Raw genomic sequence first — 24,614 nt, forward strand, 5'->3', positions numbered from 1 at the left:
CCTGTTTCCGATTCTGTGTCTCCCTCTCTCTCTCTGCCCCTCCCCCGTTCATGCTCTGTCTCTCTCTGTCCCAAAAATAAATAAACGTTGAAAAACAAACAAACAAAAAAAATTTAAGCATAGACTTCAATGAGTTTGACAAATGTATGTGTTCACATAACCACAAGCCCAATCCAGATGATACCACGTTCATCACCCCCAAAAGTTCCCTTGGCCCCTTGATAGTCAATCCCCTCCCCCTGCCCTCGGCCCCTGGCCATCTACTGATCCGTGTTCTGTCCCCATCGTTTTCGGCTTTTCCAAAATGTCAAGTAATGGAATCATTCAGGTTGTAGTCTTTCAAACCTGGCTTCATTCACTAAGCATAATGCTTTTGAAATTCATCTATGTGGTTGCAAATATCAATAGTTCCTTCCGCTTTATTCCTCAGAAGTGCGTCACTGTATGGATATATCACAATTTGATGGTCATTTGGGTTGCTTCCAGTTTGGGGCAATTATGAATCAAGCTACTATAGGTATTTGCATACAGGTCTCTCACTGGACGCATATTTTCATTTCTCTAGGGTAATGCTTAGGAGTGAGATTCTTTTTTTTTTTTTAATGCTTTTATTTATTTTTGAGAGAGCATGGACAAGCAGGGGAGGGGTGAAAGAGAGGGAGACAGAGGATCTGAAGCAGGCTCCATGCTGACAGCAGAGAGCCAAAGGTGGGGCTCGAACCCACAAACTGTGAGATCATGACCTGAGCCCAAGTCGGACACTTAACCGACTGAGGCACCCAGGTGCCCTAGGAGTGAGATTTTTGGGATATATGGTACATGTATGTTTATCTTGATAGGAAACTGACAAACTCTTTTCCCAAGAGGGTGTATTCCATCTTAGTTTTTATTCCCCTTGGTGGAACTTTCCTCTTGTCATGTTTGGCAGGACCATTGTGGGAAGACCACTGACTCACTAACTCAGTGAGAAACTCAAATTATGGAATAGCCATAAATATTTTTGGTGTTTCAGTTCTTTAAGCACCAACCACAACTCAAAGGATTAAAAGTAGGAGTGCCCACCCAGCTAGGGTAACTGACTTGCCAGTGTGCCCCAGATTCTCCTGGTTTTAACACTGAAAGTCCTGCATCCTGAGAAACCCCTCCATCCTGGCACCAAACGGGGATATGTGGCCACTGAATGCCGGGGCACTGAACATCCGTCACATCGTTTTATTCACGAGAAAGTGTCAAGGGTGGGTTTGTGCTCTGACTCGTGCATGAGGGAACAACCTTCTAGAGGTTAAGTTGCTTCCCCAGCCCACTCTCCGGAATAGGTGGAGCCAAACTTTGGCACCAGATCTGCCAGACTCCAAAGCATCCCCCCAGGGTCCTGGGCTTCAGGGGCACAGGCCAGCAGGTGCACCTGGGTAGAGCTCTGCTGCCCTCTGGTGGCAACAGAGGGGGTACTCTGGGTCAGAGTCCACTCTCGTGGGGCAGCCAGTGGTGGGAGCGGGAAGACACCCTTTCCCCCCAGGGAGCAGGACCTCAAATCTGGCCTCGGCCCTAGAAAGGTGCCACATGGAGGGACCCCACCAAGGCCTGCTGGGGGCCTTGGTCCAGCCGTCCACGAGTCACGTGATCAATCGGGCCCTCACAGACCTAGGGCCAGAGTGCTGGGTTTGAGTCTGTGTGTAATCCTGAGCCAATCACTCAGCCCTCGGGGCTTCAGTTCCTTATCTGTAAATCAGGATGATGAGCGTGTCGACACACTTAGACGAGGCTTAGACACTGAGGTTGTAATTACCAGCTCCATCACACCCACGTGCCCCCCACCCTGGTGCACTCATTCACTCCGTTCACTGACTTAACTTCCATCCAGCAGCTATCTGCCAAGCACCAGCTTTGTGCCAGACCCGGAGGTGGAGGGGTGACAGAGACGGCTGCTCTCCTGGCTCTTAACTCAGCTGATCCACTATCTCATGCATTCATTCATTCCTGGAGTATCCATTTATTTATTGAGTGTTCCTTCGTTCTTTTTCAGACTCACTGAAATTCCTTTTTCATTCATTCATCCGTCCCTTGGCTATCACATTGACACATCCATTCTTTCTTTATTTTTTCAGGCAATTGTTGACTCCCCGCCCCCCTTCCTCCTTCCCTAATTCCTGTTTTGCAAGCATTCTGGAAGCACCACTCAACTCGAGGCCAGGATTAGATGCTGGCATTCTGGCTCAACCCTCCTCCCAGACTTGTGGGTAGGCAGATGGTGAGGACACGCCGTGCTAACTACCATATGCCAGCCATCAGGACCCAGAGCAGGGAGAGCACCAAGAAGGGAGCAACTGACTGCCTGGAGGAGGGAACAGGGGGGCAATCAGAAGAGGCTTCGTGGAGGAGTTAGCATTTAAACAAAGTTAAGAAGGGGGTAGGGCAGTTCTCCAGGGAGGGAAAGACACTCCAGGTAAAGTCTTTTTGTGTGTGTGGTACGTTTGGGGAAAAGTGAGGTACCTGGGTGGCTGGGGTATATGATGTAGGTCATGTGTCCATGACAACACCCAGGTCAGTCTCTCCCTAGGTTCCGGTGACAGTCATAGGCCAATCAAGGACTTCTAATTCATCACCCTTGGTCACTGGAAAACCACCCACTATCGGGGGGGGCCAGGAATAGCTTTAAGGCATTAACAAAACACCCTGTCACCGGGGTCACCTGGCTGGACTGGGACACTCAGTGAGAGAGCTGCCTGGACGAGCAGGCTGTGCAGACAGCAGCAACATTAGTATCTGAGGTGCCTGGCCCCCAGGATCCCATGGTCATCAGCAAAGGTTAATTGTGTCCTTGGCTGTGAGCCAGTCCTTGCCCCAGATGTCCGAAATACAGCAGTGAATAGAATGCTCAGCAGTGAATAGAATGCCCATTCTTTAGCTGGTGACAAATACAGGAGAAAACTAGCAAGTGTGAGGACCAGCAGAAATACACCTGCAGTTGAAAAACAATTGGGGTCTGTTGTCTCTTTTAGGAAAGGAGACTACACTGACTTCAACAAGGGGGTGTGAAAGAGGACTTCTTGTAGCACTTGTGCTTGGGTGAAGTGATTTGGGGGAGGGTTCAAGTAAGTGGATTTAACTCTAGGTGCTGTCAGGAAGCAACACGATTCCATGACTGGCTGTCTTAATATTTAAAGAGAACCGGGGGGGGGGGGGGGGGGGGGACAAACAGAAAAGAAAGAAAAAGGAAAAATAGAGAAAAAGAAATAAAGTGAACCGAGGCTAATGCTTTAAAGAAGCAGTAGTTACTCATAAGAGCCAGAATGAGGTTTCAACAATATTCCTGTTTTCATCTACTTTCAAACATGATTACAGAGCAGTCTTGTTTATGCCTTGTGTGAGGTCGGTGTTCTGGGAAATTGTTTACGTCCAACAGGAGGACATCAAGGTCTAGCTGTAAGTGCCAAGCCAGCTCCCAGACGGTAAGGGCCCTTTTCTCTTTCTCATAAGATTGTCATAAATGGGAGAGTGGACCAGCCCCGAGGAACGGCCAGGACAAAGGCCCGGGGGGCAGGAGGGGCTGCTGAGAGCCATTAGCAGGGCTCCCGGCGGCGCCACGACACGTACGCGGACTGGAGAGGGCGACTGGGGTCGCACCCTCGGGCGTGCAAGGCCACCTGTCTCATAGGAACTTGGGCTCTCGGCTGCCTTGATTTGTACAAACACAGGAAACGAAAGCAAACAGCTTTGATCAAGACAACCTACTCGGCCACGAGCTCATGAATATTCAGCAGGATGCTTCCGGCTTGCGACTCCGCCCCAGCCCCGCCCTGCGAGAAGACTGCGCTTGCCCCGCTTGCGCGCGGCTCTGTCGTCATAAGTACGCGCCGCCACCGCCGCCGCTCGCCGTGGAGAACTGGAAAGCTGTCATGGCGAGTTCGGCTGCTTCCTCGGTGCGACCGCCGAGGCCCAAGAAAGAGCCACAAGCGCTCGTCATCCCCAAGAATGCGGCAGAAGAGCAGAAGCTCAAGCTGGAGCGGCTCATGAAGAACCCGGTGAGACGAAGCACTGGTTGGTTCGACTCCTCCTCCGAGTCCCCTTCCGTTACGGCGCTGCTGGGGACCCACGGGCCCACCTCTCCCACCTCCAGACTTAGGAACTGAGTACCCGAACCCTTGGGCCAGCCCTTAGGAAGGAGTAGGCTACCTCGCAGACCTTGAGCTTCTTCTGTCCTTGTGTTGGAGCCCAGCCCGGATGAGGGTGCTTTTAGACACTTCGAGTTTAACTTTCTGTGAACAGAAGCGTTGACTGGAACGATAGCATTCATGGGTTAGCACAAGGGTTTATTAACTTCTAAACAGCACTGATTGTTAGAAAGGCTTTGGCTGAGCCACCCGGAGCAAATCACTCCCTCAGTCATAAAAATAATTGGGTGAGGTCTCTTACAGCTTTGGCTAGAAAAGGTTGACTCCGCATGTAGTAGAGTTAGGGTCAGAAGTTTCCAGCCATAAATGGTGAGTTACGTTTCTGAGTTTTGTTTTGGAAAGTTAAGTGTAGCCCTGGCAAGGCCACGGGCTGTGGTAGACCCCAAAGATGTATGGGATGAAGTAAATCTAAGGCAGCGAAGAAAATCGGCCTTAGGTCCAAGGAGCAAAGCAGCCTTTCTTCACCGATCCAGTTAAAATGCTTTGGTTTTAAGAGATGTGATTGTCAGCAGGTTTGTGCTTAAAAACGCTTTTGTGTTTAAATGTTGCAGGACAAAGCAGTTCCGATTCCAGAAAAAATGAGCGAATGGGCACCCCGGCCTCCCCCAGAATTTGTTCGAGATGTAATGGGTAATGTCGTGTGTGTGTGTGTGTGTGTGTGTGTGTGTGTAAATATAGTTTTTGAAGCGTAGATCTAAAAATCCTGCAGTTAGCATTTAATTAAATCTATAATAGGAAAAAAAAGTTCACTGTTTCAGTAACTTTGTACTTACGGCAAAGGGGTATTGTTGCTTACAGTTTGGCATTAGAGAATTTTCTTCTGCATTTAAAAAAAAAGTTTATTTATTTACTTTGAGAAACAGCGCAAGCGGTATGAGGCACAGAGGGAGAGAGAGAAATTCCTAAGCAGGCTCTGTGCTCAAACCTAGGAACTGTGAGATCCAAGACTGAGCTGAAATCAGGGTCGGGTGCTCAAGCCACCCAGGAATCCCTCCTGCATTGTTTAAATAACATATTTTTTTATTTTTTTTTATTATTTTTTTTAAAGATAATCATTTTGTTTTTTTTTTTTAATTTTTTTTTACGTTTATTTATTTTTGAGACAGAGAGACAGAGCACGAATGGAGGAGGGTCAGAGAGAGGGAGACACAGAATCCGAAACAGGCTCCAGGCTCTGAGCTGTCAGCACAGAGCCTGACGCGGGGCTCGAACTCACCGACTGCGAGATCATGACCTGAGCCGAAGTCGGCCGCCTAACCGACTGAGCCACCCAGGCGCCCCAATAACATATTTTTTTAAATCTAACTGGAAATAGCTTTATTATCTTGGGTGGTTGTAAATTAACATACTGATTATAAGGAGAACTAAGTAACAGAGGTCTGAAAAATTTTGAACCCCCATAATTCCATCATTCCTCTTGTAGCATGCTGCTACAGCCTTCTAAACTCCCCTAGTCAAAATCACTCATGTGTAAGAAAAAGTGATTTTTATTTTATTTTATTTTTTTTAAATTTTTTTTTAACGTTTTTATTTTTTTATTTATTTTTGAGACAGAGAGAGACAGAGCGTGAACAGGGGAGGGGCAGAGAGAGAGGGAGACACAGAATCCGACACAGGCTCCAGGCTCCGAGCAGCCAGCACAGAGCCTGACGCGGGGCTCGAACTCACGGACCGTGGGACCGTGAGATCATGACCTGAGCCGAAGTCAGATGCCCAACCGACCGAGCCACCCAGGCTCGCCCCGGAAAAATGATTTTTAAAAATGTGGCCATTCTACACATACTATTTGGTAACCTACCTTTTTCCTTTAACATACATGGACATCTTTTCAGCTCAGTAGAAATTTAGCGTGTCAAGTGTGAAGTCATCTGGCAGGGGAGGGAAAGGTCTTAAGCGATCTTCTAGGTTTCTGGTCACTTAACTGCAGACTGTTTCTCCTCTTACTACTGTGTTAGGGTGGATTTTTAGTGACTTCCCCTTCAACATTCATGCAACAATTCTTTAGTGATGCCGACACTCTGCAAGTCACTGCTAGATTCTGGAGTTCCAGTGGGGCATGGTCCTTTCCATTACTTCCAATTTGTTTTTTTGGTCCTTTTTGATCAAGGGTCACCCGTGTCGGTAACTGGATTTCATTAAGAACTCTGGACTCTCCTGGCTATAGGTTCCAGCGCTGGGGCTGGCAGTGGAGAGTTCCATGTGTACAGACATCTGCGCCGGAGAGAGTACCAGCGACAGGACTACATGGATGCCATGGCTGAGAAGGTCAGTGAGTGACAAGGCTGGCTGAGCCCTTGGGTTTGGGCAATGTACACTTGGGACTTTTAGGAAAAAGCTGCTGCTGCTGTTTTTGGCTTTTTTTTTTTTTTTTTTTTTTTTTTTTTAAGAAAGAGAGAGTCCCAAGCAGGCTCTTGCAACACAGAGCCTGATGTGGGACTCGATCTCAGGAACCATGAGATCGTGACCTAAGCTGAAATTAAGAGTTGGGCGCTTAAAGGAGCCACCCAGGCTCCCCAGGAAGAGGCATTTAAAGAAGAGAAGATACACCTGGTGTGAAGGCTGCCTTCTTAAGTCAGCATGGGAAACAGACGTCAAGTAAATCCAGGTTAGTGCTAGGTCAGATTCAGCACATCAAGATGCTCCCACTGGGAGATGTGTGAGAGAAGGGAGACTTCCATTTGGGGAGAAAGGACAGCAGAGGCCTCTCTCCCTTCCAGGCCATTTGCTGTGAAATGGAATAGAAAGCAAGATGTCCTGCATCACTTGAGTTATTATTTCTAATTCTGTTGTTCTCTTTTTGGCTGAATGCCTATAATTCCATTCAGCTATGTGTTTAGCGTGGATAGTGTGTGTGTGTGTGTGTGTGTGTGTGTGTCTACTTTGAGTTGTCTAGCGTAGAGACTGGCATTTCTTCATGACAGGTGTCAAATAAGAATTGGGAGTGGCTTTAGAAATTGAGGGGCACCTGGGTGGCTCAGGTGGTTAAGGATCCGACTTTGGCTCAGGTCATGATCTCATGGTTCATGGGTTCCAGCCCCATGTCAGGCTCTGTGCTGACAACTCAGAGCCTGGAGCCTGCTTCAGATTCTGTGTCTCCCTCTTTCTGTGCCCCTCCCCCACTCATGCTTTGTGTCTGTCTCTTTCTCAAAAATAAAATCAGAAATTGTCTCATAAGGGGTGCCTGGGTGGCCCAGTCAGTTGAGTGTCTGACCTTGGCTCGGGTCGTGATCTCACAATTCGTGAGTTCGAGCCCCACATCCGGCTCTGTGCTGACATCTCAGAGCCTGGAGCCTGCTTCGGATTCTGTGTCTCCCTCTCTCTGTCCCTCCCCCACTCATGCTCTGTCTCTCTCTGTCTCAAAAATAAATAAACATTAAAAAAGATTTTTTTAAAGAACTATTAAGGTTTTTGTTACCTGACTGGAAGGGCCAGAAACCTCTTTTTTATTGCTCTTAAAAAATGCTCTTTGGACATTTCGCTTATTTTATTTATTTTTCAGAGAGAGTTTTGCAGTTATTTTATCCACACCAAAAATTGTGTTGGATTTTTTTTTTTACTAGAATTGAGTTGAATCTGTCACTTAAATTGAATGAGAATGGATGTTATAGTGTTTAGTTATTCCCTCTAGAAACTTTTATCTTTTTTTGTTTAAAAATTTCTGTGTCTCTCAATGATGACTTATGGAGATTTGACACTTATCTCACTGTATTTGTTCATAGATTTTAAGTTTTGGCGGGGCTTGTTTTTAGGTAGGCTCCATGCCCAACGTGGAGCTCAAACTCAAGACCCTGAGATCAAGAGTTGCGTGCTCTACTGACTGAGCCAGCCAGGTGCCCCAAAGATTTTAAATTTTTTTTTTTTAAGTTTATTTATTTTGAGAGAGAGAGTGCAAGTTGGGGAGGGAGGGAGGGAGGGAGGGAGAGAGAGAGAGAGAGAGAGAGAGAGAGAGAATGAATCCCAAGCAGGCTCCACACTGTCAGTGCAGAGCTTGGTGCAGGGCTCGAACCCATGAACTGTGAGGTCATGACCTGAGCCAAAGGTGGACACTTAACCAACTGAGCCACCCAGGCGCCCCCAAGATTTTAAGGGATTTTTTTATTGCAGTGGTGCTAGGTGCTCCTTTATATTTTATTCTTGACTATTAGTAAAAATCAGAAAAAATCCTGATGTTTTAAGGCTCTTCTATTTTCCAACCTGGCTATTAATAAAAACCAAATATTATTTGGCAAATTCTTTGTGATTTCCCACATTTGATTTCTCCTTTTTAAATTTTTTTTATTTTTTATTTAAAACAATTTTTTTTAAATGTTTTTATGTATTTTTGAGAGAGAGAGAAACAGAGCACGAGTGGGGTAGGGGCAGAGAGAGAGAGACACACACACACACAATCCGAAGCAGGCTCCAGGCTCTGAGCTGTCAGCACAGAGCCCGACACAGGGCTTGAACTCGTGAACCGCGAGATCATGACCCGAGCCGAAGTCAGACGCCCAACCGACTGAGCCACCCAGGTGCCCCTGATTTCTCCTTTTAACATGTATTAGAGATTGCCTTTCATTCTTAATCTTACAACATGCAATGTAGGACCTTTTCCTCACTCTGACTATGGTGCCTATTTTTTCATGGAATACGTTTGTGTGTTTTAGAGATTCACATGCTTTAAAATGATATGTATTTGTATTGTGAAGTCACCACCTTGAGATCAAGACCTAAGCTGAGATAGAGTCAGACACTTAACTGACTGAGCCACCAGGTATCCCTTATTTGCTTTTTATAAAGGAGGAAACCACTTTGGGCAACAGCGTGTGATTTTCCAATAATTTGCTTAAAAAAAAAAAATAACTCACTGTAGAACTTCTTCCTATATAAAGGAAATAAAATGCTTTAAAAATTTAAAATAATCATTCACAAGGGGTACCTGGGTGGCTCGGTTGGTTAAGCGTCCAACTTCGATGCAGGTCATGATCTCACAGTTTGTGAGTTCTAGCCCTGCATCAGGCTCTGCGCTGACAGCTCAGAGTCAGGAGCCTGTTTCAGACTCTGTGTCTCCCTCTGTCTCTGCCTGTCCCTAGCTCATGCTCTGTCTCTCAAAAACAAACAAACATTAAAATAATCATTCACAAAAATAGAATACTACTTAGCAATAAAAAGGAATAAACTATTGATATATACAACAGTGTGGATGATTCTTAAAACATATGCTGAGTGAAAGAAGCCTTGCATAAAAGAGACCACACTGTAAAATTCCATTTATATGAAGTTCTACAAGAGGAAAAACTAATGTATGTAAAAAAAAAAAAAAAAATCAGGGGCTCCTGGGTGACTTAGTTGGTTAAGCGTCCGACTCTTGATTTCCACTCAGGTCGTGGTCTCAACAGTTTGTGGGTTCAAGCCCCGCACCTGACTCTATGCTAACAGCAGAGGCTGCTTGGGATTCTCTCGAGCTCTCTCTTGAGCTCTCTCGCTCTGTCAAAATAAACATTTTTTAAAAATCAGAATAGTTGTTTCTGAGAGTTGGATAAGAAAAGGTACGAGGGAACTTTCTGGTGTGATTACATTGTACGCTCTAGATTTGATCATTTTGTTGTATGTATTACCTTAAGTGGAAGAAAACAGAAAAACCATTAACAAATATTAAACTCTAGTTGATGATATGCATGCTTAAATCTTTAGAGGTGAAATGTCCTGGTGTCTGCAACTTACTTTGAAATGTGTTAAAAAGAAATAAGATGGATTGATGGAAGGATAGAGGGATAGATAGGTGGACAGGCGTGTGCTAAAGCAAGTAGCAAAATGTCTGTAGGATTTAGTGGTGGGTATACGGACTGTATGATTCCTTCAACTTTTCTATGTTGGAAATTTTCCAACGTAAAATGCCAGGGAAATTATTAAAGGGATAGATATGATACAGAAAAAAATACGTAAAAATTTACTGGAATGGCCAAAAATTGAGTTCAAAAAATACCTTTATGATTTTGGAACAGAAGGGAATCATTGCCGTGGTGGTTTTCACCTGCTGTTTGCTTGTCCTGCGTCTCTCTTGGCCCCCAGCTGTTGGTGGTTCTTCAGCTACTGCCGTCCTCTGGATGTGGCATTCTCGATTCTAGGGGGGAGTTTCTTGTGGCTGGTCACACCTCTACCTGGTCCCTGTAGTGGGTTTTCCACTGCCAAGAATAAATAAAACTCTATGTAGAAACTATCTGAAGCTACTTTAGCTTCATTTTGAAACTACTTTACATATTGAAACTACTTTAGAGGGAAGGAAACAGAGCAGGCTGTTGGCTCAACTACCATCAGCTAGTCTGGTTTTTATACATCGATTAAAGATCCAGGGAAAATACAGAAAAATGTTTCACAGACCTTGAATCCACACAGACACGCAGGTTCTTATTTCACACGGCGGAAGACAGGCTCGGACGTTAGAAGAAACAAAGAGGCAAGGGTGTCCTCAACCTTTCACGGGACTAACAGGGCGTCGCCACTGGAAGAGCTCGTGGTGCTGCTCGTGGTGAGCTCAAGTCCTGCCAAGCCTGATGGGGCTCCGGTGGGTCACTTGTTGGCTGCAGCTGCTCCGGCAGCAGAGTGAGTTTACGGTCCAGCTGTGAACAGACCACATGCTTTTCCTTTTAAGTCGTTTGCTTTCTGGTGCTCTAATCGGAACTGAGTTCCTTGAAAGGAGACCCTTCTCTCTTTTTTTTCTTATTTACTTATTTATTATTTTTTACTTTCTATTTTAGAGTGTGAGTGGGGGAGAGGGCCCAGTGGGGGGAGAGGGAGAGAATCTTAAGCAGGCTTCGTGCTCAGCGCGGAGCCCAACTCGGGGCTCCATCCCACAACCCTGGGCCGAAATCAAGAGTCAGATGCTTGACTGACTAAGCCACCCAGGTACCCTGTTTTATTTATTTTATTTTTTTAGTGATCTCTGTACCCAGCGGGGGGCTAGAACTCGCCACTCCGAGATCAAGAGTTGCACGTTCTTCGGACTGAGCCAGCCAGGCGTCCTGACTCCTCTTATTTCATGATCTCTGCTCTCAGAGAGCTTCTGCGTCACTCTAAGCAGAGCCACACAGCCCTGGCAGTGCAGGCCAGCAGAGGGGTTGAAGCCACCTTGTCCTCTGCTGGCCCCTTATTTACTCTGTTGACCTTTAAGGCTTTGACTAGAAGAAAGAGATGGCATTTTATTATTTTTTTTAATTTAATTTTTTGAAAGGGAGAGAGAGTGCAAGTGGGGGAGGGGCAGCGAGAGAGAGAGACACAGACTCCGAAGCAGGCCTCCAGGCTCCCAGCTGTCAGCACAGAACCCGATGCGGGGCTCGAACTCACAAACTGTGAGATCATGACCTGCACCGGAGTTGGACGCTTAACCGACTGAGCCACCTACGCGCCTCAGAGACGGCATTTTAGATCATTGTATCTTTGTGGTTTACAAGTGCTTTCTAGTAGGTTATCGTATGTTATCCTTTCTAAAGGTTCTGGGAGAGAGGAATTGGTCTTTTCCCTGTTTTATAGGTGAGAAAACGAAGGCTCAGAGACAGGGAGCTGCTAGGAAGGGAATTATTAGCCAACAAGGGCAAGGGTTGGCTTTGTATGGATGTGTGTACACTCACGTATTCCTGTGTGACACATGTATGTGCTTAGTAGCAGTGATGGCACTGGGTGTTGTCTTGCTGTGGAATCAGTCACCTGATGACTGTCATCATTAGGACTTGAAAATGCCATGGTTCCACCTCTCTGACTGTTCCATCTGATGAGCCCAGGTCACCGTAAGGAAAAAACGTGCTTCTGTGTGTCTCCTCTACTCTCAGTTCTCTGCTCCTCTTCTGACACCTCTGGTCACCAGATATGTGGGGATTTCTCTCACACCAAGCAATTCTGTGACGCTAGCTGAGCATCCTACAGTTCAACTCAATCCTGATGCCATCCACCAGGCAAGAACGTCCAATGCCACATGTTCAATGGGCTCAGTCCCATGAGACTGCCTCCCTGCCCCCAGCCACTTCAAAGGCCAGTCCCAGGCCCAGGTGTTGTCCCCTGTCCTTCTGACCGACTGGCTGTGGATTAGAGGTCCCCCACCACTCCCTCCTCAGGTTCAATTAAGTTGCTCAGAGGGACTCACAGAACTCAGGAGAAGCCAGGTGGAAGAAGGGGGCACAGAGCTTCTGTCCCCTCCCAGCCCCTCCGTATGTTCACCAACTCGGAAACCATCTGAACCCCATCTTTTGGGGGTTTTGGAGGCATTACTACTAAGGCACAATTGATCAAATCATTGGCATTTGGCAGTTAGTTCAGCCTGCAGCTCCTCTCCCTCCCTGGAGCACAGGAGGTGGGGCTGAAAGTTACCCCGGTGACCAGCCCTGCTCCTTAAGGGCTTTCCAGAACTCACTCGTTAACTTAAACTCCTGTGGTTGAAAAGGGGCTTGTTACAAAAAAAAAAAGACACCATTTCACCTTTCTCTTGGGAGCTATTTTGGAAACTGGGAACATAATTAAGTATTATAATAAAAGGTGCCCCTGTGGCTCTTGAATAGGAAATTTATAGGAGCTTTTGGAACCACGTTCCAGAAGTAATGGATGAAGACCAAATACAGTTGACTATTAGCAGGTGATTAGGGGCACCAACCCCTCCACTATGCAGTAAAATCTGTATATAACTTTTGACTTTCCTAAAACTCTAATAGCCTTAACTATTGACCCAAAGCCTGATAATGTAGTCAGTTAACATATATTTGGTTACGTGTATTATATACTGTATTCTTATAATAAAGTAAGCTAGAGAAAAGAATGTTAAAATCCCGAGGAAGAGAAAATACAGTACTGGACTGTATTTATCGAAAAAATCCGCATGTAGGTGGACCCGCACAGTTCAAACCTGTGTTGTTCAAAGGTCAGCTGTATACGTTTCTTACTATAAATCACAATGTCACACTAGCCAAGGCCCTGGCTACGTAGCCGGTAATTCTTCCTCTGCCTTCAGGGAATACACAGTGTGCACCTTCTCATGCTCTCGTATTTTGTGTATGACTGCCACCCTACGGAACGAAGTAACTTTTGCCATCGGAGAACCAGATACTGGGGGCATCCTCTTAATGGTCACAGTGGCCCCAGAGACCCGGATGTGCCTATGGCACCCCCAGTGGTGTGACTTCCAGAGCTCCCATACCCAGCCCAGAGTGTGTCTAAATGATGTGTTTTTTCACAGCAAAAATTGGATGCAGAGTTTCAGAAGAGACTGGAGAGAAATAAAATTGCTGCAGAAGAGCAGACAGCAAAGCGCCGAAAAAAGCGGTAAGGGCTTTGTGGCTTCTCGTAACCGATGAAACTTAAAGGCAGAAATATGAAAGCTGGGGAATGAGTCGTCCTTGCGGTCAGAAGTTCACCTTATGACCTGTCAAGGTCTTAGGTGTTACCCAACACCTAAGGTGTTTCACTTAGGTGTAGAGGAATGGCCTTTCTCCCAATAACTGAGAAGACATTAAGTCACTTACTACCACTACATCCCCCTTCCCCCGTACAGATTCTCCATAGCTCAGGTCAGCACTTTGGTGCTCACATGGATTTCTGGGTCTCCTTCCCTTCTGTATTTTAACACCAAGTTTAACAATATGCTGTGAGTAAGGTTCCCTTAGCTTGTTCCTTAAATTAGGGTGTGTGACCTCCCTCAGTGACATCATGTGAGCGTGTAGACTGCATGTGTGTGTATGTTTTAATAAATACTCCCTCGACCTTTAAAGAGCTGAGCAGGATTCTGAAAACAGTCCTTAATTCTTATTTATTCGTTTACTTATTTAAGTTTATTTATTTATTTTGAGAGAGAGAGCACGAGCAGGGTAGGAGCAGAAAGAGAAGGGGTGAGAGAATCCCAAGCAGACTCCACACTGTCAGTACAGAGCCCAACGTGGGACTCGAACTCACTAACCATGAGATCATGACCTGCGCCAAAATCAAGAGTCAGACGCTTGACCAGCTGAGCCACGCAGGGGCTCCTGAACGGTCCTTAATTCTTAGTCTGTTTCTGGCAATCTGTTCGTGTATTGGGATAGTTCTTTTTCTTTTTCTTTCCAATAGGCATAGTAAAGGTAGTTAAAGAGCATATCTGTATGCTGCAACTTGATTACATCTTTTTTTCTGTTTTGTATTTTTTCTTTTATCATGTTCCAGTTTCTGCATGTAGAATTAAATAAGAAACAAAACCTGTAAAGCTGTAACATTTCACATGGAAATGCTGCCCAGCCTTCACCAGCTTCGGAAATCTGACCTTTGCTGATGGCTGCAATGAAGTGCCACCTAAAAAAATAAATAAAAATAAATAAATAAAAACAGTCCCTAAACATCTTGGAATGAAAAATCTCTCCCAATATTTCTGAGATTGTTTTAATCACCTCGAGACTCTGAAAGGTTGTTTCATTTTGATTCAAAAAGAAAACAGCTTGATAATGTTCATGGTGTTGGAGTAGCAGAATCATGAGAAAGTATTTCTTCCATTTCATTGTTGTAGTGTTTGTGTAATTGTAGGGTCTTTAAACATTCCATAAGTAGTTATTTGTTTTCTAAAATATTTAGTAAGGTAGTGGGGGAATTAATAGATTTATTTTATATTTGTAGCCAGAAGTTAAAAGAGAAGAAATTATTGGCAAAGAAGATGAAACTTGAACAGAAGAAACAAAAAGAAGGTGAGTGGTACCTGCTTTTCTTGGTTGGGATCTTTCTCACCTATCAGGAGTGAGATTTAGAATTTGGAGCTGGTTGGCTGGCCACTGAAGACACGAGGACTTATTTCCATTAGTTAGGACTCATTTAATTGCAAGTGTCAGAATGTTAAACTGGTGTAAGCAAAAAGAAAGATGCTGACTGGCATTAAGTCAGGACAGACCTCCCTTCAGGGATGGCTAGTAAATGAGCTCAGTGATGTTACTGGCCTTCTTTGTCTCCCTCTGTCCCCTGGCTCCTTGTCCTCAGGCAGGTGCATGTCCTCCCTGTGGTTGTGGGGTACCTGGGGCTGCACCGTGCCTCATTCTTGTCCAGTAGGAAAGACTGAGGGGATGTCCCTCGCAAAAGTGCTTTTGTGTTTTTTGGCCCTGATGGAGTCACTTGGCAAGTCAGTTAAGAATGCTTTGGGTTATAAAAAAAAAAAAAAAAAAAAAAAAACCAGAAAACTAGCAGTAGTTAAACAAAGAAGAGTTCATTTCTCTCACTTAATAAGAAATCTGGTGGTAGGTGGCAGCCTCTTGTGGTTCAGTAGCTCAGGAGTGGCAGGCCCAGTATCCCCTGCACTTCTCTTGGCCTTTACTTTGTGGGTATGAGATGGTTGCTGTGGCTCCTGGCATCATACCTGTGTCCAAAGGGGAGAGAAGTGCAGGGGATGCTGGTATTTTAACAGAAGAGCAGAAGATCCCCCAGAAGTGCCCAACAGATGGCATTTTATATTTCACTGGTCACTTTGCCATCCCTTGCTGCTATTAGGCTAGACGAATAGAAAACCGAACTGTTGTGACTGTGTTTAACCTGTCGTGATTTATCCCTGGGAGCCGGGTACATTGCCACCCCGGACTGGGATGAGATTTTGTTAACGAGGAGGAATAGGGGTGAGTCACGTGTCAGTGTCCCACAGTGCTACCAGTCCTGTCCACCTCTGAGCACTCCACATGGCCAGAGGTGCCAGCCACTCCCCTGAGAGCCCCTGAGCTGAGAACCCAGGAAAGAGGGGCCTCAGATGGAAAGGACCAAAGATGCTAAGAGACCAAAAAACGACAAGTGCATACACGTTACTGAATTGGTGGTTGTTCCCTGATTGACTAGGTATGGTTCCTGGTTAGACGGTTGTGAGTTTTGGTCTTAAGATAAAGTCAGATTTTCACTGACACACTAAATATGATTGGTCCCTTCCAGGATCAGTTTCCTTATGGTTTGTAAATATACTGCGTGACACCCTCTGTATGGTATAGTCTTAGATTCTTCCTCCCCATTTCTTAGAATCATTTCTTTTATAACACTGAAATATGATTGCTAGGACCTCATCCCTGAAAGAAACCACCTCATTACTTTCCCAGCCCTCTTCCTCCCCACACAGGAACATCCAGTACTGATCCAAGGGCTGGAGGATTGGGCACAGGAGCCAATCTCACGGTTTTTGGTTTTTTGTTTTATTTATTTTAGAGGGAGCGAGTGCATGTGTGAATAGGGGAGAGAAAGAAGGAGAGAGAATCCCAAACAGGCGTCACACTCAGTGCAAAGCCTGATGCAGGGCTCAATCCCATGACCCTGGGATCATGACCTGAGCCAAAATCAAGAGTCGGATACTGAACCGACTGAGCCACCCAGGCGCCCCAAGCCAGTCTCGTGTTATATTGAAGGAGGTATTGTAACTTGGACCCATGACATCAGGATATAGAAAGGTCCTTGGCTCTAGGTGATTTATTTTTTCTTTGTGTTGTCATTGCTATTATTTAGTGTTTAGTGAATTTCCTGAGCTAATTTTGTAAAGCCTGCATTCTTTATCGAGTCTGCTTTGTTAGCTTAGTGGTCAGCTGAAGAGTAGAGATTTCTTTGAACTTCCAAGTCTCACAGCCTTTGCCGAGGGGCTCTATGTATCTGTAGGAACATGCCTTCAACGTGTTGGCAGGCGGTTCACAATTTGCTTTAGCCTTCATGCCCTCCTTGCACAGAGCTTCAAGGTCAGCCAGAGGTGAGATTAGGACCATCACTTGTCTTTCTTAGACATGTACACAGCTCTGCATGTGGCTGTCTAAAGTCCCAACTTTTCCTCAGGTTTTGATGGATTTCTTGGTTGCTCCAGCTGTTAATACCTTAGGCAGCTGCAATGTTAAACAGTTGCCACTGGTTGTTTTTGACGACCACCCTTGAGAAAGGGCTGTTTGCACTAAGGTTGAATGAAGATAAGCCTTGGAAGTGGAAGTTTCTGGGGAGCAGCTAGACAGCTCACATAGGGACAGTGCTCTGAGTATGGAACTTCTGAGGACCTTCCAACAGTTTACTTCCTCCGGTGGCTGCCAGGCGGTTGGTTTCCACAACTGCTGTGGTGATGAGGGCTACCTCGGATATGGTGAGAGAGAGACGTTAGAATGCCACAGAACTTGCTGTACTTACCAAGGTTCAGCCATTTTTCTTGAACAATCCGAGGAATGTTTCCAGAGTTCTGAAAAAGTTGGTTTTGACAATTGTTGATGTTCTTAATTATTTTTATGGAGGAGCAGATTTTTAGAGATCCTTACTCTGCCATTCTGAAAGTGCTTCCATCCCTTTAGACTTTACCCTGCCTATATTGGAAATGTTTCTTGGGGGCACCTGGGTGGCTCAGTCACTTGGGTGTCTGACTTCAGCTCAGGTCACGATCTCACAGTTTGTGGGTTCGTGCCCTGTGTCAGGCTCTGCGCTGGCAGCTCAGAGCCTGGAGACTGCTTCAGATTCTGTGTCTCCCTTTCTCTCTCCGCCCGTCCCGTTTGTGTGCGTGCCTCTGTCTCTCTCAAAAATAAACATTTAAAAATAAAATGCACTAATAAACTTAAAAAATTTTTTCTTCTGAATAAATATGTTTCATGTAGATATCAGATGTTTGAGTCATGGGTTTTGTTCCCCCCCATTCTTAGAGTCTCTGCCTTTTTATATTGATCTGTTTGGATTTTAGGGCTACCATTTTATTTGGGGGTTTTTCTGTTGTTCCTTCTGTATTTCTCTGTTTCTTTTTCTCTGTCTTTTGTATTATTTGAACATTTTTTTATCTTACTTTAATGTATTGTGTTTTTAACTATATCCCTCTTTCTAGCTTTTTAGTTGTTCCTCTGCAGCTTGCTATATATGTACTCCTTTCACAGTCTACTTAGAATCGGTATTTAAGTGGAATGTAGAAACTTGTCACCATATAGGTCTCTTGACCTTTTATGTTGTGGTTGTCTTAAGTATTACATCTACATACGTTGAAAACCCTAGTGGATAATGCTATTTTTGTTTTCAATCATCCAGTACATTTTGAAGATCAGGAGGAGAATTGTCTAGAATAATAATAGTAACCAGATAGTTAGATTTCTGTTGTTCTTCCTTTGTCCGTGATGTTCCAAGCTTACCTCTGGCATCATTTCCTTTCTGTCTGAAGAACTTCCTTCAGTCATTTGGTTAGAAGAGGTCTGCTGGCTATGAATTTTCTTTGCTTTTCTTCATATGAGGCTGTCTTTATATCACCTTTGTTCCTGAAGGACATTCTCACTAGATATAAAATTTAGGGAGCACCTTGGTGGCTCAGTCGGTGAAGTGTCTGACTCTTGATTTTGGCTTAGGTCATGATCTCACTGTTTGTGAGTCCGAGCCCCACATTGGGTCATGATCTCACTGTTTGAGCTCTGCACTGTCATTGTGGAGCCTGCTCTCTCTCTCTCTGCCCCTCCCCTGCCTGCACTCGCTTACTCACTCTCAATCTCTCCCCCTACCCCTCTTTCAAATAGATGAACTTAAAAAAAAATTTGGGGTTGGCAGTTTTTTCTCCCAGCACTTTAGAAATACCATGCCACTTTCTGTGGCCTGCATGGTTTCTGATGAAAATTTTATAACTATTGAGATTGTTCTATCATTATTTTTATCTGGCTGCTTTTAATATTTCTGTCTTTAGATGTCAACAGTTTGATTATGATGGGTCTGCACATGGATTTCTTTGGTTTAATCCTGTTTGGATTTCACTGAGCTACTCCAATCTGTAGGCCTGTTTGTCTTTTGTCAAATTTGGAAAAATTTTGGAAGCAAAAAGAATATAAAAACAGGGAGGGGGACAAAACATGAGAGACTCTTGAATATGGAGAACAAACAGAGGGTTACTGGAGGGGTTGTGGGAGGGGGGATGGACTAAATGGGGAAGGGGCATTAAGGAATCTACCCCTGAAATCATTGTTGCACTATATGCTGCAAATTTGGGTGTAAATTAAATTAAAAACAAATTGTTTTTGGAAAAATTTTTATTCAATCATTTTTGTTTCTGGTCTTCTTATTGGATAATTCCTACTGATCTGACTTCAAACTATCTCTTTCCTATGCCATCTCTTCTGCTGTTGATCCTTTCCAGTGGATTTTTTTTATCTCAGTTACTGTGTTTTTTCAGAAAAGTCCTGAAATTTCCAGTAGATTCTTCTCTATATGCCTTCTATTTGCTGCAATTTTCTCTCTTTCCATTCATTTCAAGAGTGTTCACTCTTCCCGGAAAGATTTCTAAGCAACTGCTTTAAAGTATTTGGTTACTCCAGCATCTAAGTCATCTTAGCATTGGCATTTGTTGATTGTCTTTCCCCGTGCAAGTCGAGATTTTCCTGATTTTTCATATGTCAAGTAACTGTCTACTGTATCCTGGGCATTTTGAATACTCTATCATGAGGCTTTGGTCTTGTTGATACTTATTTTAGCAGGCAGGCGGCCTGGTTCTCGCCAGCCTTCTGTAGGTTGTGGTTGCGGCTCCAGTGTCGGTTGGGTTCTCAGAGCATTTGGTATGATGACTAGGGCCACATCCATACGTGTGCTTGTCAACGTGAGCCCAGGGATTCGGGAGGTTCTAATCTTTTTCTCCGTGACTGCTCCTCTACTCTCCGGATCCCTAGGACTCTCCTTTTCAGAACTCCAGGCAGAAAGCCGGGCTTTAGTTACCACTCTGGTTCGTCCTTCCTCCAGTTGCCCCTGCATCCAGGGCGGAGGGGGAAAGCGGCAGGCTTGCCCGGCTATCTTAGGACCCACAGCTCCTCTGATGGGAGAGAAAGGCTCCCCTCTTTTGAAGTGTTTGTGCCAGCAGGCCCCCGTTGCCGCCGCGGTTGCTGTTGCCGCTGTGACTCTGGCAGAATGGCCTGGGAGCTAGGGTGTGAGAGAACGGAGAACAAAGAAGCACAGAATTTCCCTTACTCTGAGCATCGGGAACCCCCTTTCTTACTCCTCAGACTACATGCGGAGGGTTTCTTGTGTTCTGTCTGCGCCCAGGCTTCACTTCTGCATGTTGAACATCTGAGTCTGGACTGAGGGATACTGGAGTGGGGAAAAACCCTAGGAATTCAAAACCGTTCCAGTGGCACTTTGTAGGCTGGTCTTTTTCCGCAGTCTGCTTGCTTCTCAAGAGTCCATCATTCTGTCCAGGTCCTGTCACTATATTCAGTGGAGAGAAGGAGTCCGTGTGCTTGCTTTATCTTACCTGGAATCTTCTATTTGTTTTTTGTTTTGTTTTGTTTTTAATTCAAACACGGACTTTAGCTCTTTTGCATTTTAACTTGCTGCTCTTGGCTCTGTTGATTCAGGTTCCAAAATCCTTTTGAATTCATATCCTGAAATCAGCATGTTGCCTACCATGTCTTTCTGATGTTGTCATAGGAAGATTTGATAAACATAATTCCCTTGTCATTGATAAAAATGTTGAACCAGACTGAGCCTGGGTGGGGGCCAGAGCCCTTTAACATCCACAGGAGAGTTCCTCCTTGTAGGCTGGCAGGAACTGGTTTGTTAAAACTCTTAGTGTGGAGTTAATTCTCCCACTAAGAAATCCACCAGACTCCCTCTTCTTTCCTCTTACCAACAGACGTGGCATAAGAAACTAAGTGGTAATATGAGATCATGGAGTGAGTGTAGTAGAGGTAAGTTCTAGAGTTAGCTCTCCCTCTGGCTCACCCTGACCTCAAACATCTGGGTTCTCTTATTTGAAATTTCTTTTTTAGCTTATAACTGATAAGCTCTTTCTCGATCTAAAATTCTGTAGTTTGATAACTTTGCCAAATGCCTTGCTGTAATTACTATATTTGGGGGCGTGGGGTGGTCCCTCACCAGTGAGTCTAAAAACTCTTTCAGAACAAGAAACAGGTGTTAGTTTGTACTTAATGAACGAACCTGTATTGGGTCTTTGGAATGGCATATAAACTTTTTAGTAATCGGTTCTATAATTGAAGGGGACCAGTGGCACCATCACAGAGCTGGGGCCTCTTGAATCCTCCTTTTCTAACCTCTTCTAGACATTTGGTGCACCTGACTGTACAGTTTTCTGTCGCCTTTCTTTAATTTGCCCGAGGCTATGAAGTGTATTTGAGATCTTACAGCAGGCTTTAGTGTTTTCGGGGAGATTTCATCTGGAGCCTCCAGCCTCTTTATAGCAGCCTTGTGCCCTCTCCCTGGGTCTCCGCCTATCTTAAACTTCAGTTCTATCAAAAAGACAGATGTTTGTCATAATGCCACATCCTGGAGTCACACCACAGTAACACGGTGTTTTCTCAAGCCGAGGGTGTGATCTTCACTCGCTAAGTCATGCAGTTACATTTGAGGCTGCAGCTGTCATTTTTCCAGACATCAATAGAACAGACTAGAAATTGTCAGAGTGCATCACATTCTTGTTAAGTATTTGTGAAATTTTCTTTCAGATTCTGAAAGAATAGTGTCAGCTATGGGCTGCAGACCAACAAATTTGAAAATCATTGTTCAGATTCATGGGCCCTGCTCTTATGCTTAATTGTGAAGTTAGCACCTGTACGTACTAAACAGTGATCAGTAATAATACATAGTTGTGTGTGCTTGGTACCAGTGAGCAGGATAGAGTGCTGGTCATAAAGACAGTGTGTGTGCCTTTTACTGTGCCTTCTCAGTTTCCTTCCTTATTTTTCATATTGTGAAAGACAAAATAGATCTTGTTGTCTGATTGAAATGAATAGAAACTTAATGTGGTGATACCGAGTTGTGCCACAAGGTGGCTTCTGTGCACCGCTGGGTTCTTGATGGGCTTGGACTGAAATCGGTCCAGCTTTTTAGGCCCTTCTAAAAAGCAGCAAGGGACAGCTGGCTACGAGTTCCATTCTGTTGTTCACGAGGAAATCTCCCCGTTTGTTGTCCTTGCCGGTCCAGTAATTCAGTGAAGACACCCTGTAGTGCAGTCTGAACAACACCACGGGATGGCATTAAGCCAGTCTGGATTTTTGAAACCTTGAACTCCTGGAACGATGTGTCTAACACCAATGTTACTTGTCCTGACATAGGCCTCCCTATCAAAGAAACCCAGGGTGGCCTCAGGTGATTTGTTGTTAGGTATGCCAAGAGCAGTTTCTCATCCTCTCTGCTATCCTGCCATCAACGTTTTGGGCTGAAAAATTCTTTGCTGGGAGGGGCTATATCCTGTTCACTGTGGGATGTTTAACTCTACCTGCTAGAGGCCAGTAGGACCCACTGTTACCTAGGTTACTGACAATCAAAAAGGTCTCCAGACTGGGGTGCCCGGGTGGCTCAGTCGGTTAAGCATCCAACTCTTGATTTTGGCTCAGGTCATGGTCTCACGGTTTGTGAGTTCAAGCCCCACATCAGGCTCTGCACTGCCGGTGCGGAGCCTGCTTGGGATTCTCTGTCTCCCTCTCTCTGTCTGCCTCTCCCCCACACGCTGTCTCTTGAAAATAAATAAAACTTAAAAAAAAAAAAAAAGGTCTCCAGACATTGCCAGTGGGGAAGGGGGGACAAAATTGCCCCGGTCAAGACTCACGTCAACTGGTGTGTTCAGAAGGAACTCAATATATGTTTTGGATTGAACTGTTTGTTTCAGTGCCAAAATTCTTATACGCGCTATGTTGAGAAACTATTCGTATTGTTTGTGTCTTTTGAGAATAAAGATAATATATGGTCATTTTAGAAATTTTTGGAATATGCAGACAGTTCATGATCTCAAGGTTTGTGAGCTCGAGCCCTGCCACTTGCGCTCACTCACTCGCTCTCTCTTTCTCAAAATTAATCAATCAATTGATTAAAAAAAAGAAATCTGGGGGCCTGGGTCGTTTCATCATTGAAGCGTCTGACTCTCAGTTTTGGCTCAGGTCATGATCTCACAATTTTGTGAGTTCCCCCACATCAGGCTCTGTGCTGACAGTGCAGAGCCTGCTTGGGATATTCTCTCTCTCTCTCTCTCTCTCTCTCTCTCTTTCTCTGCCCCTCCCCAGCTCACACTGTCTCTGGATTTCAAAATAAATAACTTTAAAAAAATAAAAATTTTTGGAATATGCAGAAAAGAATAAAGTCAAAACTTTAATCCTGGGGCTCCTGGGTGGCTCAGTTGGTTGAGTCTCCGACTTTGGCTCAGGTCATGATCTTGGGGTTTGAGTTTGAGCCCCGCATCGGGCTCTGTGCTGACAGCTCAGAGCCTGGAGCCTGCTTGGGATTCTGTGTCTCCCTCTCTCTCTGCCCCTCCCCCACTCACGCTCTGTCTGTCTCTCTTTCAAAAAATCAATAAACATTAAGAAAACACACACAAAAAAAAACTTTAATCCTTACTGAAAATAGTGACTTTAACACTGTAATGACATGTTTTTTAATCCCAGTTTTTAAGTGTATATTATATAAATCCATTTATATAAATGCTATATTTATAGTTATTCTAGTTTTATCACATAACATTGTCTCATAAATATTTTCCCACATCCTTACAATTCAGTAGTACAAGGAAGGATTTTTTTTTTTCCTAGTCTATTCTTTCATTTGTTCTTTTAAAAAGTTAATACTAGTTTTGGGGCACTGACTGGCTCAGTCAGAAGAGCCTGTGGCTCTTGACCTCGGGGTCATGAGTTCAAGCCCCATGTTGGGTACAGAGATCACAAAGACCAATAAATTTTAAAAAGTTGGGGCACCTGGGTGGCTCAGTTGGTTGAGCATCTATCTGACTTCGGCTCAGGTCATGATCTCATGGTTTGTGGGTTTGAGCCCCATGTCAGGCTCTGTGCTGACAGCTTGGAAACTGGAGCCTGCTTGGGATTCTGTGTCTCCCTCTCTGTCTCTGCCCCTCCCCCACTAGTGCTCTGTCTCCCTCCCTCCCTCCCTCTCTCTCTCTCTCTCTCTCTCTCTCTCTCTCTCAAAAATAAATAAAATGTAAAAAAAAAATTAAAAAACTAAAATTAAAAAAAATTTTTAAGTAAAAAATAAAAAGTATCCGTTTCAGTTACACTCAATGGCATTTACTTAGTATTCCTAAAATATGTGAATAAAGTCAGATTCCTGGATTTTAAAATGTTATGTAAACAATAGTATAGCACTAATGCAAACAGCTCAAATGTTATCCTAGTAAAGCCTCTTTCTGTTCTTTTGCTCCAGTCTCTTGCCACATGCACGTGTCATTTGTATGTAGTTACAGTTTTCTGTTTTGCTTATTTTATTTAATATTGTGAGAATTTCCAGTCCTTCCTAATTTTTTCAGTGACTGATGACATCCAGCAGTTGACATGCTATGATACGTCTAACCTTTTTCCCTTTTGTTAGACATTAGCTTGATTTGGTTTTTGTCTTCTTTAGAAGACACGTTAGCGACTATTATATACCTGTCTCCCTTCCCCCTTTATGGTTTATTTCCTTAAGATCCATTTCTAGCAGTGGGAATTACTAGATCATCGAATCTAAAAAGATTCCGTGCCTCTTGAAATACGCTACTCTCCAAAGGAGTAGTTCCAGTTGTTACTGTCACCT

At 44.5% G+C, this 24,614-nt stretch overlaps 1 protein-coding gene across 2 annotated transcripts in view; it reads left to right on the forward strand.

The window, feature by feature from the left end:
• Positions 1-3,731: 3,731 nt before the first annotated feature.
• Positions 3,732-24,614, forward strand: part of PRKRIP1 (PRKR interacting protein 1) — a 32,905-nt gene continuing 12,022 nt past the window's right edge. For both annotated transcript variants that reach the window (XM_045048042.1, XM_045048041.1), the window contains exons 1-5: positions 3,732-4,022; positions 4,724-4,802; positions 6,337-6,437; positions 13,369-13,454; positions 14,772-14,839. In XM_045048042.1, coding sequence (XP_044903977.1) covers positions 3,747-4,022; positions 4,724-4,802; positions 6,337-6,437; positions 13,369-13,454; positions 14,772-14,839 — 610 coding nt within the window. In that variant the 5' untranslated portion in view covers positions 3,732-3,746. The remainder of the gene's footprint in view (positions 4,023-4,723; positions 4,803-6,336; positions 6,438-13,368; positions 13,455-14,771; positions 14,840-24,614) is intronic.

Source organism: Felis catus, chromosome E3 (assembly GCF_018350175.1).
Source record: "Felis catus isolate Fca126 chromosome E3, F.catus_Fca126_mat1.0, whole genome shotgun sequence".
In the NCBI taxonomy this organism is placed as follows: Eukaryota; Metazoa; Chordata; class Mammalia; order Carnivora; family Felidae; genus Felis; species Felis catus.